At 40.1% G+C, this 16,277-nt stretch overlaps 2 protein-coding genes across 2 annotated transcripts; both read right to left on the bottom strand.

The window, feature by feature from the left end:
* Window positions 1–2,331: 2,331 nt before the first annotated feature.
* On the bottom strand, window positions 2,332–4,469 carry LOC126379470 (uncharacterized). The gene is made up of 2 exons (XM_050028230.1): window positions 4,434–4,469; window positions 2,332–3,918 (listed from the first exon to the last, which is right to left on the bottom strand). The coding sequence occupies exon 2, from the start codon at window positions 3,913–3,915 to the stop codon at window positions 2,332–2,334; it is 1,584 nt and encodes a 527-aa protein (XP_049884187.1). The 5' UTR covers window positions 3,916–3,918; window positions 4,434–4,469.
* A 3,376-nt stretch (window positions 4,470–7,845) lies between these two features.
* On the bottom strand, window positions 7,846–14,154 carry LOC126379608 (ras-related protein Rab-24-like). The gene is made up of 5 exons (XM_050028427.1): window positions 13,860–14,154; window positions 10,987–11,075; window positions 9,579–9,705; window positions 9,107–9,254; window positions 7,846–8,289 (listed from the first exon to the last, which is right to left on the bottom strand). The coding sequence occupies exons 1-5, from the start codon at window positions 13,971–13,973 to the stop codon at window positions 8,153–8,155; spliced, it is 615 nt and encodes a 204-aa protein (XP_049884384.1). The 5' UTR covers window positions 13,974–14,154; the 3' UTR covers window positions 7,846–8,152.
* Between the last annotated feature and the right edge of the window lie 2,123 nt (window positions 14,155–16,277).

Below are 16,277 nucleotides of genomic sequence, written 5' to 3'. Positions count from 1 at the left end.
GTTAAGTCTAGTGTTAAGATGCTAGAAGTAGTAAGGTAGCTACACGTTGAGATACCTGGAACAGATTTGCGTCGTCTATGCGTGTTTGTGAAATCCAGCGCAAAAGATCTTCTACGTTCCATGTTGAAGGCGCTCTTTCCGGTGGTCTTCGTAACAGAATAGCTTTGATTGTCTTCTTCACTAGCGGATGATCGCTCAATGGTGCTGTCAGACTGGGTTTTGTAAAGGTAGCCACCGTGGACTTGTGAACAAGTATAGTTTTGGGTGCTAATTTTTAAACTCGTGCAAGAAGATTAAATATCGGGCCAAATCGCTAGGACTAGGCGTTGATGAGGATACATTTTTGTCTGCACACCACAAGAGCCAGTTCTTCCATGCTGGGCGATAGGTCTTCATCGTAGACTTCCTCCAAGCTGTTTGTAAGAATTCACGTTCACTGTCGTTCCAGCCTATTATTTCGTCGGACCAGCCCGTATTCGCCAGGCCTCCAAACACATGTTCTGTACGTTGCGAGGTGGTAGGTTGGTTCGAAGATCTATCAGATGAGCTTTGAGATTCCGGATCTGGTAAGGTGCTCGTACTGCACGCTTTTTCACCTCTGCTCTCCAGAATGCTTTCTCCCATTTCGGTGCTATTAGTATATAGTGGCCGAGGGAAGCATTCAGGTGTTGCAGTACTCGAGGAATTAGAGCCGGGGGGGGAAAAACCCAACCCAGGTCGTAATTCCACGGTCTGCTGAGTGCGTCCGTGAACTCGCTCATGGTGTCTTTCTGGTCCTCGCTTACGTATCTGGGGACTACTGCGGACGCGTTTGTCGCAAACAGGTCGATTGTCGGAAGCCCCATCCTTTGGAAAATTGCTTGCTGGGTCATTGAATCGAGGTGCCACTCCTGTTGAGTTTTCAGTCTGGATAAACTGTCGGCAAGACCGTTGTACCTGCCCGGTAGATACTTTGGTACTATTGTGATCTCGTGCAGTAGGGCTAAGTTCAAAATTTTGGTTGCGATGTTCAGGAGAGTCATGGATTTTGTACCACCTTGTTTTCGTATATACGAGGCTGCAGTCCGGTTGTCTGTTTGAAACAAAATGGTTTTTCCTCGGAGTTGTTCCGACTCTCTTTGCAGTACTTCTAATAGTGTCCAAAGCTCTTTTCGATTGCAGTGCCAATGTACCTGAGAGCTGTTCCAGCAACCTGACAGATGTTTGTTGTCTACTATTGCGCCCCAGCCGATGTCCGAGGCATCGGTGGCTACGAAGGCTGATGGTGGGGCAGTTTGTATTGTCGACGTTTTTGTCAAATTTTGAAGCCACCAGCGCAGTTCCTGTTTTACCTGGTGTGGTAATTGAAAACTCCTGTATTTTTCTGTGTCTGGTAGAGATTTTGCTGCGATCTGGATAAGTCTGCAATGAAGGAGACCCAGTGGGATTACATTGGTCGCAAAGTTTAGTTTACCCAACAGCTGTTTTGCCTCCATCCAGCTCCATTTGTCTTTGCGCAGCGTGTTTAAAATGGATGATTCTATATTAATAATTTTAGACAGTGGCAAAATCTTTTGATTTAATAAGGTATCCCAGTCTATACCTAAGTATTCTATTCGAGTCTTAGGCTGTAGATCAGTTTTATCTGCGTTGATGTGCCAACCCAGATCTTTTAGAAATTGAACGGTCCAGTTCGCCTGGTTCGCTAACAATGTAGCGTCGTTATTCATAAGTAAAAAGTCATCGAGATATACGATAACTCTGATTCCCCTTTTACGGAGTAGTGAAGCTACCCAGTTACTAATTTTACTGAAGATAGATGGAGCGCTTGACAAGCCAAAGGGTAGGCAGTTCATGTTGTAGATTTTACCATTGAATGCCAAGGATAGGTATCGCCTGTGTGATTTGAGTATGGGGATGTGGTAATAGGCGTTTGAAATGTCTATTTTTACCAGGGAGTCTCCTTTTTGTATTACTTGGGAGAGCTTCCTAAGGCTTATTAGTCGAAACTTTGGGGGATGGACAAAGGAATTTAGGCGTTTCAGATTAAAGATCAGTCTGTGAGAACCGTTAGGTTTTTCTCTTAAGAATATAGGTGATAAGTAACCACTCTTAAAAATGTTTAAGGAAATCGCACCCATGTCGATCAGTTTGGAAATTTGTTGGGTCATAGCGTTCGACGCCCTGTTTTGAAATTTTTTCCCATTTTTAGACGATAACGTCGTATGTGGCGGTTTACAAATAAAGGGTATACGGTAGCCTCTAACGACACTGAGGATCGTTTCTGAAGCGCCTAACGATTCCCACAGACTAATCCTTTCTCCGAGCCTCCCTGCGCGAAATACCTTAGATTTAGGGTTTTTTCGTTGAGTTTTGATTTTGACCTGTTCTAGGTTTGTTGTTGTTTCCTGAGGTTTCTTGTTTTGGACGAAAATTCTTCATCGGTGGCTGCTTCCTATTGTAAGCTTTCCCGTTTTGAGATTTACTTTGACCCTTTGAAGTGAAAGGTTTCTTTCCGGTTTTGAAGCCGGGAGTTGTCTTCCTGGGGAAGAACTTGTGTGCCCCCCCCTGATTTTTCACCACTTCTGATAGTTTTTCGTCATCGAAGAGGTGTGTATCTGAAGGCGGGATGTCATGTAATATCTCGTTAAGAATCTTGTTCGGTGATTTGTAAATCTCCCGTCGCAGCTGAATTATTTCGGCCCTCCGGCCACATGTGTACTGAAGGAGACCATCGGAGATTTTCCGAAAAGTGCTGTCGGGAGCCAGGAGGTGCTTCTGTATATCCTGTTGAGCCTTTGCATCTAATGTTTTACAGATCTCTTGGAACGCTTTCCTCTGTAGGAGCAATCCGTGTGTTATTGCACCTAAAGTGAGATCTGTTTTTTCTAATTGTGCAGTTGAGTTCCACGAAGGCGTTGATGTAGCCAGGAGGTTGTTAACCTTGAGTGCTCCAAATACTGGGGTAGCGTGGAACGTTTTTTGTACTTCGGCGTAGCGTACATTTTTCCAACCCTCGTCATTAAGTCGTTGGCATCTACGCCCCTGTTCGACTAGCCGATGGTCAGCCTTTGCTAATTTTGGTTCTGCTTCAACTGTTGATGGTGTGAAGTCATAATTGAATAAATTTTCGACACTGCTAGCTGCTTTTAATGCTGCTAGCTTTTTTTCAGCTTCTGCAATTTGTGTTGTCAGCAGTGCTTCCTGTGTGTCTTCGGCGTCAACGGCACTTTTTGGGATAACGTTAAGCGACGGTGCCGAAAAATTTGTATCAGAAAGTGTGCTTTCGGCATCTGATTCGGATTCATCCGCGATACTTTGCTCGCTTCTTGACGATAGGGTAGAAATCTGAGCGGCAATGCCTTCGATTGCCTGAGTCTGATTTGCGAGAAGGTCTACCATTTTTTCAAAAAATGACTGCTGTAGTTGGGGATCACTGGGATCTGATTCGCGGCGAGGTGTTTTGGCAGCCGACGAGCAGCCAGGTTGAGGTGACAACGAGCTCCGTTTTCTTGGGGAGTTCCCTCTTACAGAGGTAAGCTGGGGTTTCAGTGTTTTTACTGTATGCATGAAGACATCATACGACTCTTGATGAATTTCCTCCATAATTTTGTGCGGAGCGTACAGAAGCGCTCGTCCTAGTGGCCACTGAAGCATCATCCTTTTGATTATGCGGTATTTTTTCTCGGAGAGGGAACAGTCATCCGGTGAGTATGCCAGAGCTAGCCTTGCGGTAGGGACGGCGAAGCGTAATTTTGCTTCAACAGCCGGTGAGATTGATTTTCCGAAGAGGTCTGAATAGGATACATTTTTCACCCCCCATGAACGCCAGCCGTCCGGGTATGTATCATCAAGGATATCGACGGTTCGTTGAAAAAAATCCTTTCGATCTTGAGGGATTAGCTCACAGAGAGCACCCATTGTTGTTAGATCCATGGCCTGAGAAAACAAATGAAACACCATTTGTAAGAGTTTACTTTAGGTTTGTCGAATCATCGTGTGATGTATGATGCGACTAAGTGGCCTTATTTAATGCGAGCCGTCGTGCCATCTAGTGCCTCCAGTCGCATCATTTGACGCGACCTGGTCGCGCCATATTATGCGACCAGTCGCACCCTCTGATGCGTCCAGTCGCATCCCTTAACGCGACCCGGTCGCGTCATATTGTGCGAGCGGTCGCACCATCTGATGCGTCCCAACAATGATTGTTGCATTATGGAGTGCATACGTTCTGATACGACTAAAATTCGTAATCAGGTTGTCGTTCGTTGCGAGCCGACAACAACGTTGGGATCATAAATGGGTAGCATGTGCCGAGGGCGACATGTATGTAATTATGTATGCACAAACAATCTTTTGTTTTTTTTTTTCTTTGTAGGTTATTTCCCTAATAAACTAGGGACACCCACGAGACGGTAAGTAGATGTGTATATTTCATTATAATTTCTATTTACCTGTGATATTTCGATGTCGTCCTGTGAAGTAGTACTCACTACCGACGACGCCGAGATTCAAAAGCGTACTGAGGAATTAAACTGACGTTCCCTGCCACTGCGCTGACTCGCCGCCGGAAGCGGATACACCCGTATGTTTCCACGATAAACTACTAGATGGCGCTGATGTTTCAAAAGGGTTATCTCACAGTGGGTCAAGCCGAAGGCTCGAACACCTAAATAATTAATACGAAGTGGTGTTTTGTGGTTAATGATCGCATTAACACATTCATGCTAACAACGTAGGTATACGTCGAAAATCAATCTAAGTGATGTAGCACATCGTTTTATCACGCCGAAATAAAAACATGAGTAAAGCGTAGAACGTACAAGAACGTTGGATATCCGTATAAAAATCATAAAACTACGTACTAGCGCCACACCATATCTAAATCTCGGACTTCTAGCGCCACTGGAAATGTGTTTTATTTCATAATGATTCCCAGTCACTCACACAGTTACAAGTACCCACACCACAAACGCACAACGTCATCACACGGTGACCTTTGTACGCGCCGCCATACTGTCAGTGAGGCTGTTGCGCTCGCAGCGGGAACACGACGCAAACCAATTACGCGCGAAATCACCGTCGTAAGTAAACATTAATTTTCTCGATGTTTTTGTGTATTGTAAGTTATATTTCGGTAATAATTTTGATCTACTATAATTTAATTTTCATTAATTTTATTGTTTTAGATGGAAAGTAAGAGGAAATCTAAAAAAAGACGACCCAAAGGAAAAGACAAAAATGAGACCTGCAATAGAAAAAATACGACGAAATCTATTGAAATGGACACGGTAAGTTATTTTTTTATTTATAAGAACTAGGCAGGTAACTATCTAAATATACAATTTTGTGATAAACAATTTAGGTGTCAGTTATTGGGTTCTTGTGAGCTGATAAATCCTACTAATATTATAAATCTGAAAATTTGTTTGCTACGTTTTTACGCCTAAACCGCTGGTGCAAAATTTCATGGAATTCCATGAAATTTTGCACATAGATAGACCATATCCCGAAAAAAACATAGGATACTTTTTATCCCGGGAAACAATAAGGTTCTCGCGGGATTCCGATGTGAGCGAATGTAGTCGCGGGGCAGAAGCTATAGTTTTACATAATTTTACTGTCTGCAGGAGGAGAAACGACCACAACGGACGAACAAGGCTTCAATGAAAATGTTTGAAGATAATGTTTCGTCACGGCAAAGTACACCAGACCCATGTAGCGACGATGGAGAGTATGGCTCCGATGAAGAATATGATCCTGCCTCTGACGATTCAGACAGCAGTGTTGTTAGTGATTTGGAATTTTGTTGCAGACGCACTAAACCATCGTTGGGGAGCAGGTCTGAGTCTGAAGTTGGTACAGATAATGACGATGATAACGAAACCGATTCGTTTTCGGAAGCTTCAAGTAATAGCAGTATTTTTGACTCTCATCGCCGCCACCGTTTAGCTCTTAAACGTTTCCATTCAACCACTTCAAACAATGGCACAAACAAACCTAAAACAAAACAGGCGAAATTTGAACATGCTGATGACAGTGCAGACACAATTTCTTTGCATTCAGAAACTTTAAGGAACAACTTGGGTGATATAAATGTTTTAGAAATCTCATCTTTGCTTCCTGACCCGACAGAAATAGAAAATATGTCAATTTGTACGAGAAATCAGTCACCTCTGGCATCGCCGCCGCCACCGGATCCGGTTGAAGCTGAAAGAAATGACTCACCTGCGTCGCCGCCGCCACCGGATCCGGTTGAAGCTGACAGAAATGACTCACCTGCGTCGCCGCCGCCACCGGATCTGGTTGAAGCTGAAAGAAATGACTCACCTGCTTCGCCTCCGCCACCGGATTCGGTTGAAGCTGTAAGAAATGACTCACCTGCGTCGCTGCCGCCACCGGATCCGGTTGAAGCTGAAAGAAATGACTCACCTGGTTCGCCGCCGCCACCGGATCCTGTTGAAGCTGAAAGAAATGACTCATCTGGTTCGTCGCCGCCACCGGATCCGGTTGAAGCTGAAAGAAATGACTCACCTGGGTCGCCGCCGCCACCGGATCCGGTTGAAGCTGAAAGAAATGACTCACCTGCGTCGCCGCCGCCACCGGATCCGGTTGAAGCTGAAAGAAATAACTCACCTGCGTCACCGCCACCACCGGATTCGGTTGAAGCTGAAAGGAATGACTCACCTGCGTCGCCGTCGCCACCGGATCTGGTTGAAGCTGAAAGAAATGACTCACCTGCGTCTCCGCCGCCACCGAATCCGGTTGAAGCTAAAAGAAATAACTCGCCCCGTGCGTCACTAATGCCATCAAGATCTGAAGATGCCCAAAGAAATAATCCGACCGGAATCCCGGAAGAGGGTAATGTTAGACAGTCTGGTAACGACATTGAAGCTCCAATTAAAATAAGTATAGCTTATAATATTTAAAGCTTTTTTTATGTACAATAACCACGGAATACAAGAGGTTGAAAATTTTGTATGAGAACCGCTGTCGATTCAACCCCACTCTCTTTTACTACTCCTGCTAACAGATAACTACGATTTTTTTTTATAGAACGTCTAGGGCCCTGTGCTGAGGTTTTTCTTGCAGGTTTTCCCCGGCTGTACAGGTTGTGAGAAGCTGCAGTAGTTTTAGGCGGATGAGACGTTCGTTATGTAAAAATTGACGATTCAAAGTGTAACTATGTTACGTACTGAATAAAGATATTTTTGAATTTGAATTTTGTTGAAGTATGAACTATTTGCTCATACTTGTATGGCGAGTATTTCGCTCTCACCTGGCCCTTCCAACCTCTTTCGTCTATTCCGTGATAATAACAGCCAAGCTTTACTTAAATATAACATTACATTGGCCCTGATTCCTGCAGACACCTCCTAATTTTACTTTAAGTTACACCTGTCATTTTCTTATCCGCCGAAATGGAAAGGGAGGGATGATTGACAGCTCTTAATTTTAGGAAGAATGAGTAAATGAATGAACAACCCGGACGAATCAAAAAGGTATCTCGCTGGTATGCAAACCGTTTGACGTGTGCTGTCAACATAATTCTGGCGGGTTATTGGCCGATGTAAAATTTTTAGACGGTTGTTTTAGATTTGTGCTTAAAATTGACGTGTGTTCCATAAATTTTATGCTGGTCGATTACCCGTCCCTTTCTTTTGCAGCGGATAAGAAAATGACAGGTATAACTTGAAATAAAATTAGATGGCGTCTGCAGGAATTAGCACCATTATAACTATAAATATACCAGCCATATATGGGTAAAGCTACGTGGAGTAGTTGCCAGTCAAATGAACATAAGTTCACGACCCCAATTGGGGTAGTCAGAGGTACATCCAATACAAGATGAACTAAGTACCCACACCTCACCGAGCTTTCTGTTAGACCAACGTGATAGGTGAGCCGTATCACGTTGGTCTAACAAAAAGCTCGGTGAGGTGTGGGTACAGTCACGAGCAATATAATGTACCCACTTTAGGACTCTGTCGCACTAACATATTTGACATTTAGTGAGACTTACAGTTCAATTTGTCAAAAAAGTTAATGTGACATGGTACCAAAGTGTATACATATTAATGCTCGTGACCGTACTTAGTTCATCTTGCGATGGATGTACCTCTGCCTACCCCAATCGGGATATAGCCGTGAGCTCATGTTATGTTATATGCTATCAACAAAGGCAAAACTCCTTATTTTTGGCCTTGTAAGCAGCTTCTTCTTTCATAAGCTGAACTCTTAACTCTTCAACATTTTTCATCATCTTCATATCCGAAGCGCAGTCGTCTACTATCTTTTGGAATAATTCCTCTGAAAAGAAAAAAAACAGTAATAATGTTGACATGATATAATATCATGGCTATAGAGAGAGTTTGGGCGCATAATGACAAAAACGCAAAATGACAGATTCACAAAATGTCTGAAGCGCAAAATGTCATATGGCGTAAAATGCCGGTTTCGCAGAATGACAGATTCGCAAATAGACAGTTTCTCAAAATGACAGATTCGCAAAATGTCAGATTCCAAAACTGATATGAATTCAGTCTCAAGGGGGACTCATTACAATAAAAGATATAAAATTAGCCAGTTTTTCTTATTTACTAAGTGTGTTAGTGACATCGTAACGAATACTGAGGGGGATGATTCTGAGGTAATATATCAAGTGGAATTTTTCGTCGCAAAATTGATGATTTTTTTGGTTTTTTTTAATTATTTTCAATTCTTACTTTTACGGTGGAAAATTCCACTTGATATCATAGTCTGAATCATCCCTCAAAGATTTCGTTACGATGTCACTAACACCCTGTATAAAAGAACAGAATTGAATAAACTTTATTGAGTGAGAAACAGTGTGGTAAGAGAGAGATGTGGTGTAAAAGACTATACAGGGTGCTAGTGACACCGTAACGAAAACTTTGAGGGATGATTCAGACTATGATATTGAGTTGATATCAAGTGGAATTTTCCGTTGTACAAGTATGAGACTGAAAATAATAAAAAAAACACAAAGATTTCCATAAATTTTCCGACAGGAAATTTCACTTGATATCAACTCAGAATCATGGTCTCAATCATCCCCTTCAGTATTCGTTACGATGTCACTAACACCCTGTATATACACACATACCAACATTCTCCCCAGTCTTGCTGGAGGTCAGGAAGTGGCCGTGAAGACCCTGAGAATACGTCGCTACGATGTCTTCTGACACCTCCCTGCTGACCACACCGGAGTCCAAGAGATCCTTCTTCGTTCCGCAGAGGTATACCTTACAGTCCTGGAAATAAAAGAATAATTTATACGCAACTCTGAGTCACTCTGGTCATGTGGTACACCTGGTTGCTTCTCAAACGGGGAGCGCCGGTTCGAACCCCGGTACCGGACTTGCACCAATGAGTTATTTATTTATCTCAAGGGGACTTTGGCGGCTCAATAGTAACCCTGACTCCAGGGTAGATGTGGTTGGTCATCCACCTCACAACCCACACGATAGAAGAATAAAACATTTATACGTAATGTAATTCAATTTCGTAGGCAGAGACTGCCTACCCCAACGGGAAATAGGCGTGATGTTATGAGTGTATGAGTGTCAAACATTCACCTCTTCCACCGTCCTTAGCTCGGTGAGCCAGTGGCGCAGTCGTTGCCATGACAACAGGGACGAAGGCTCGTAGCATATGATCGCCGCGTGCGCACCCCGGTAGTACATGCGCGTCATTGCCTCGTATCTGTAAGGGGAGGCAGTAAGAGGTGAGAGGGAGGTGAGTAATTAGATAGGCATGTTTCCATCCATGATACTACTCTCTGTACCAACCGGGCAACCAGTTTATATTGGAATGTGTCCGCGTGATTTAATATGCTGCGAACGCAATGTCTCAACTCAGAATACACTGGTGATGCAAGCTGTGCCATATTCGAATAAAAAACAATTCTTATTGTAGCTCTTTATTTATCGTATACCCTCAAAATGCTTTTGTACGTATACTTAGTTTTTAAGTTCTCAAGTAAGTGAATTTGTATTCTTATTGAGAATAAAGATTTCTTTAACACTTTCAAGGACAGAACGTCTAATGGCGTTCCGATTCCAAGGTGTCATATTACCTATTGTGAACCATCAATGACCCATGATCTCTGTCCGTGAAAGGGTTAAACATAAGTTTCCATTTTTTTTTTAAATTTTTTTTTTTAAGAAGAAGAATGTTAACGTTTATTTGTTATTAATATTTTAATAATATATTTATAAGTAATATTTGTATCATACTTTTAATTTACATCTTAACAAACAACAACATCCAACTAGTGAAATCAGTTACTTTTTACTGATAGTCAAAACACGAAATTTGTATGAAAAGGCTTTACCACTACCGTAGATACAGCGCTTGATACAAAAATGCAGCGAAAACTTGGCGCTTGTTTAGCTATACATTTGTACACAGCGGTGTATACATTCAATTACAATGTGAATAAAATATACGGGGTGTAAGTGACATCGTAACGAATACTGAGGGGGATGATTCAGACCATGATTCTGAGTTGATATCAAGTGGATTTTTTTTAATTTTTAGTTTTTTTAAATTATTTTCAAATCTATACTTTTGCGATGAAAAATTCCACTTGATATTAACACAGAATAATCAGCTGTTTCATCCCCCTCAGTATTCGTTACGATGTCACTTACACCCCGCACAAGTACATACTGTACCCATACAAGTAGGTATGGGTGTTAGTGACACCGTAACGAATACTGAGGGAGATGGTACAGACCATGATTCTGAGTTGATATGAAGTGGAATTTTCCGTCGGAAAATTCATGAAAATTTTTGTTTTTCTTTTTATTATTATCTGTTCCAAACTTTTGCGACGGAAAATTCTACTTCATATCATCTCAGAATCATGGTCTCAATCATCCCTCAAAGTTTTCGTTACGACGTCACTAGTACCCTGTATAACATATACAAAATAAATACCTACATTAAACTACGTACATCAGTTAATTAAAAAATATTCACCTTTCACTCCCCGCTGTGTCCCAAATGCCAATATTGAAGTCTTTGCCGTTTGAATGCATCGTTTTCGCACAGAACGCTGCACCAATTGTCTGAAAATTAAAAAAAAATCACTAATAAATAACATAGTATAAAGAATAACAGAGGCAAGAAATAAATGTCGAAATCACTTTGTGAGACTGTCCTTTGTATGGTAAGGACTTTTCAGGCTTGAATCACCTGATTGAAACTTCGGAGGGCACGTTAAGCCGTTGGTCCCGGCTATTAGCCGTAAAAACACCTCCACCAACCCGCATTGGAGCAGCGTAGTGGAGTATGCTCCATACCCCCTCCGGTTCATTGAGGGGAGGCCTGTGCCCAGCAGTGGGACGTATATAGGCTGTTTATGTAGAGGCAAGATGATTGCACACTTCATAAGTGAGGTATTACATCTATCCACCAATTTTTCGTCAATCACGACTTTTTATTCAAACAAAAATCGACCTTATTATTACTGCACTGCGATCGTTATTTGTAGGGTCGTATGCTGATTGTCTATGGTTGATTGTGGTTTTACCACGGGATTCCGTCAATCACTATACGACCCTAATACCACCCTACAAATAACACCATCATCATCAGCCCATTAACGTCCCCACTGCTGGGGCACGGACCTTCCCTACGGATGGATAGGGAGATCGGGCCTTAAACCACCATGCGGGCCCAGTGCGGATTGGTGGTTATTAATGACTGCTAATGCAGCCGGGGCCCCGTGCCTTCCGAAGCACGGAGGAGCTCGAGATGAAAGTTCCTTTGTTTTTGTGGTCACCCATCCTATGACCGGCCTTTGCGAAAGTTGCTTAACTTCAACAATCGCAGACCGAGCTCCTCAACTACAAATAACGATCATAGTTAAATAATAATAAGGTCGATTTGTGTTTTAATCCTAAATCATAATTGACGAATGTTGGATAGATGTAATATCCCTCTAAGCCACAGAAGTTTTTTTTTTTTTTTAATCAATCAATCATTTTTATTTGTCAGAATACAATTTACAAAAGATTATTATAGTATGTATTATAGTATGTATTCAACCTTAACTAGGCATGCAAATATTTTTAACAATTTGAAAACAAAACTTCCAAACATAATAAATTTAAAATTTCACGTTTTAAAAGACAAATAATCATTTAAATCATAAAAACAATTCTTCAAGTGACATGTTTGCTAAAGTGATTAAGGATAAGTAATTTGAATTCCTCCAAATGTACTCAAAGACAATGTCCCATTATTAATGATTTATAAACAAAGGATGATAATAAGCAAATGACCTGGATGAAAGTAGAATGGAGCAAAATGTGGGAGGGCTTTGCCCAAGGCACACAGATTTCGTTATCATTAATTAAGGAAAAACTTGTATTTCTGATATAAGGCTAATCTAATCTAGCCTACAAGATCCCACTGCTGGGCAAAGGCCTCCCCTTCCTCTTTCCATTTTTCCCGGTCCTGTGCGTACTCCGGCGAGTCCCTCCGGCAAGCGTCCAAGTCGTCTCCTCTTCTATCGTGTGGGTTTGTGAGGTAATTCACCTCATCAACCCTGGTGTCAGGGTTACTATTGAGCCGCCAAAGGCCCCTGATACGGCTCATGTAACGACTACGTACTTACATCAGCAAGTAGTAACCGGGACCAACGGCTTAACGTGCCTACCGAAGCACGGATCATCCAAGACCACGGATCACGATCCAAGATCACGGATGGTCCAAGTCGTGATATAAGGCTATAAATAAATAAATTACCCAAAGATGATGAGTCAAAACGCTCTCCTCTAAACAAATTGCAGACATATATCCCATTTGAAGTTCCTTAACAAGTTGATATTTTTTTTCTACAACGACTTTCTCTGAATACCCGAAAGCCCGAATACCCATTTATAAGGGGAGATTTAGCCGGATCCCGGGTTTTTACGTATGACTTTTACATGTATTATATTTTAGTAATTTGATGTTATATTATTTATGTACGATAGGGTGTTAAAAGATGTGTTGCTGTTGCAGTTTCTTATCATTTCTTCTCCTCAGCCATAACACCTTGCGAAATGACGTAAATTCAAAAATGTTACATTAACCTTCAACAAGTTTATCCATGATAATAATTATTATGTTGAATAAATGACTCTGATTTCTGATTTCTGTTGTTGGAGGCCTTTACCCAAAGGCACACAGATTTGGTTATTGTAGATTAAGGAAAAACTTTAAAATGTAACTTGTATTTCTGGTACAAGGCTATAAATAAATAAACAAAGGATGATGAGTCAATAGGTCCTTTCTACTAACAGATTGCAGATATATCCAAATTCTAATTCTAATTCAATTTTTTTTATATATATATTTATCCCATTGGAAGCATCTTAACAAGTCAATATTTTTATTCTATAGTGACTTTCTCCATATACATGGGGTTTGACATGACTGTTACGACCAACATTTTGTATTTTATTATTTTTTATCTATACTTTTTATGATTCTGTTAATATTTAATTTTGTGTAAGTTTTTTTTTTCCTACTGTTTTTGTATTGTTACTGTGGCATACTCTAATAATAAATACTTTCTTTATTTCTTTTCTACTTTTGGTACCCCCTGGAACATCATTGTATATTTTTCTTTTATTTTCGATTTTCGAAAAACTTTTTATCTATCTTTTTTTTCTAAATTCCATGTATTCTGAACTTAAAACTAATTCCTAATCTTTTTAACCACTAACATGTATAAAGTGTCTGGAAGTGGGGACGGGTCTCAAACAGTTACGGTTATTATAGTCCTTTATATAAAAAAAAAACATATACAAAAGCAAAAAAAAAGATATTGAACTGTATCAAGCAAGTGATTATGTACTTACATTTTGATAAGGAGTGCCCGAATTAAACCGACAATTAACAAATCTAAGCACTAAACTTGTCTTGCCCACATGTTCACTCCCTAATAGCACCACTTTAAAATCACATCTGCTCATTTTGATTTAAAAACTCAAAATCGAAATAAGATAAAGACTAATTTTTATTCAAAAATTAGCGACCACGCTTAGAGCTTGTTACAGCCGTAATGGCTTCATTTGTTCACTAGTGAAAACGAAATGCTAATTGTAGACTATAATGGTAATTTGTTTTAAAATCACAATACAAATCTCAGTGACTTTACAAAACAACAATAATAATCGTAATCAATCTCATTGTATAATAAATATAACATAAACAACAAGCTATACGTTAAACAAAGAAAGCGCTTTATAAAAATATTATATCAGTCTTTTTTGGTTATTGCTATTATTTCTATTTTCCTACCAAAAAAGTGCAACTTGACAGAAACTGCAGTCGTTCAGAAATAATAAACATTCAAATTTCTAAACGTATGACGATGATGACATTGACGTACAAGTGTTGCCATGTTATAATTATTTATTTAAATAAAAACAAAAAACTCAGGGAAGTATTTATTTATTTATTACACATTATTACAATGTATCATAATAAACTATTATTACCAGAAATTGCAATTTGTCTGCAGGATCACCCTTTTTAATGTTTTATTTGTTACGTTTTGTGCTATTGTTATGTTTTGTTCTGTAATTAGAATGGCATTAAACGTAACGGTACAATTTTGCATAGAGTGGTTAATCTTCTTCTTCTTCTATCGTGTGGGGTTGTCAGGTGGATTACCAACCTCAGCAACCCTGGTGTCAGGGTTATTATTGAGCCGCCAACGGCCCCTGATATGGCCCATGTAACAATTACTTACTTACAATCAAGGGGTCAATGATCAGGAAAAATAAAGACCTAAATATAATTTTTGTTTGCGTCATTAGCTCATTACAAAGTGAACAGTCATAAAACATATAATATTTTTCTAAAACTTTGACGTCATTGCTACTCATTAACTAATTCGATACTGCCTTCAGATACAAGTAAAGGCCTATTCATTGTAATATTTCAATGATGGACTTTCCAGGACTTTGTTCCCCAAAAAATAGGTAAATGATGACCTTATTTACTTATTTTTATATATTATATATTTCTGCCATTACATTAGGTATATTTTTTAATAATTATGTACCCAAGTAATGAGAATATAGGTAATTCAATCATCACGTTAAATCTAGGCAGAGCCATCTACATTTTTATTGGGGAACGTTGCCAGGAAAGTCTCTCAGTGCTAAAGTTTTCTAGCCAACCTACGGACTCCAACTTGGCTTAATATCTGTTGACAGTGTACCAATAACTGGGACCGACAATTGCTTCATCATCATCATCATCAACAGCCCATTAACGTCCCCACTGCTGGGGCACGGGCCTTCCCTATGGATGGATAGGGAGATCGGGCCTTAAACCATCACGCGGGCCCAGTGCGGATTGATGGTTATTAACGACTGTTAATGCAGCAAACAATTACAGCAATGGACAACTTCGCGCCAAGAACAATCCGGCACGGGGGTCATCTCCACTCTCTCTTAAACGACGTCCGATTTCCGCTATATTTTTTTGTTTGCGTCATTAGCTCATTGTTTAAGAGAGAGTGGAGATGACCCCCGTGCCGGATTGTTCTTGGCGCGAAGTTGTCCATTGCTGTAATTGCTTAAATAAGTAGATAAGGTAAATGCCACTTGTTTTTTTAGAATACGTAGGTATCTAACTACCTAAACTATTATAACTTTTATAAACCGTATTTTTTTAAATTACAATAATACAAAACCAAACTAATCGAATAGCAACTAGCTACCTAGTTAAATGAATTTAAACAACATTTTAAACGCCCAGTACTCGTAATGGCGGAAAAATTACTGAATTTAAAATTCATAATTAAAAACGAGTCGATTTACGTCATCGCGCGCGTACATACAAAGAGAATACAAGGTGAAACCTCACAAAAGAGTAGGTAACCTCGAGACGCGAGCGATAACACGACACGCGATAACAGGCTCGTAGGTAATAATACAAAATGCCAACTCAACGCTCCACCTACCTATACCTATTGTTATTACATACTGTCTTCCTCTGCTTGCTTGTCCCACACCCATGTCGATGTTGCATGTTTAGGCACAAAATTGATTACTTTTCTTCTCATTTTTATTTATCATTATTTTAGATTAATGAAAGCAATATTTAACTACGAGTTTTAATTAGATTAACATCTTTTTAATTACGTTTTGAAGGATTTTCCTATTTTTTACCATAATCCGACCCTGTGTGAAAGTTTGTGGAAGATTTTAGTAACTTTTCTGAATGTTCCGAATGGAAGTGTGCAGTTTATTGTTATAAAACTC

The sequence above is a fragment of the Pectinophora gossypiella genome, chromosome 29 (genome assembly GCF_024362695.1).
Source record: "Pectinophora gossypiella chromosome 29, ilPecGoss1.1, whole genome shotgun sequence".
Classification (NCBI taxonomy): Eukaryota; Metazoa; Arthropoda; class Insecta; order Lepidoptera; family Gelechiidae; genus Pectinophora; species Pectinophora gossypiella.
The sequence above is the reverse complement of the archived record's forward strand: the minus strand, read 5'-3'. Positions and strand labels throughout refer to the sequence as shown.

Coding starts and splice junctions, on each gene's coding strand:
- LOC126379608 (XM_050028427.1), bottom strand. CDS start 13,973: ATGAGCAGATGTGATTTTAAAGTGGTGCTATTAGGGAGTGAACATGTG. Junction 11,076..13,859: donor CGGGCACTCCTTATCAAAAT/GTAAGTACATAA, acceptor TTTAATTTTCAG/ACAATTGGTGCAGCGTTCTG. Junction 9,255..9,578: donor AGCTAAGGACGGTGGAAGAG/GTGAATGTTTGA, acceptor TTTTATTTCCAG/GACTGTAAGGTATACCTCTG.
- LOC126379470 (XM_050028230.1), bottom strand. CDS start 3,915: ATGGATCTAACAACAATGGGTGCTCTCTGTGAGCTAATCCCTCAAGAT.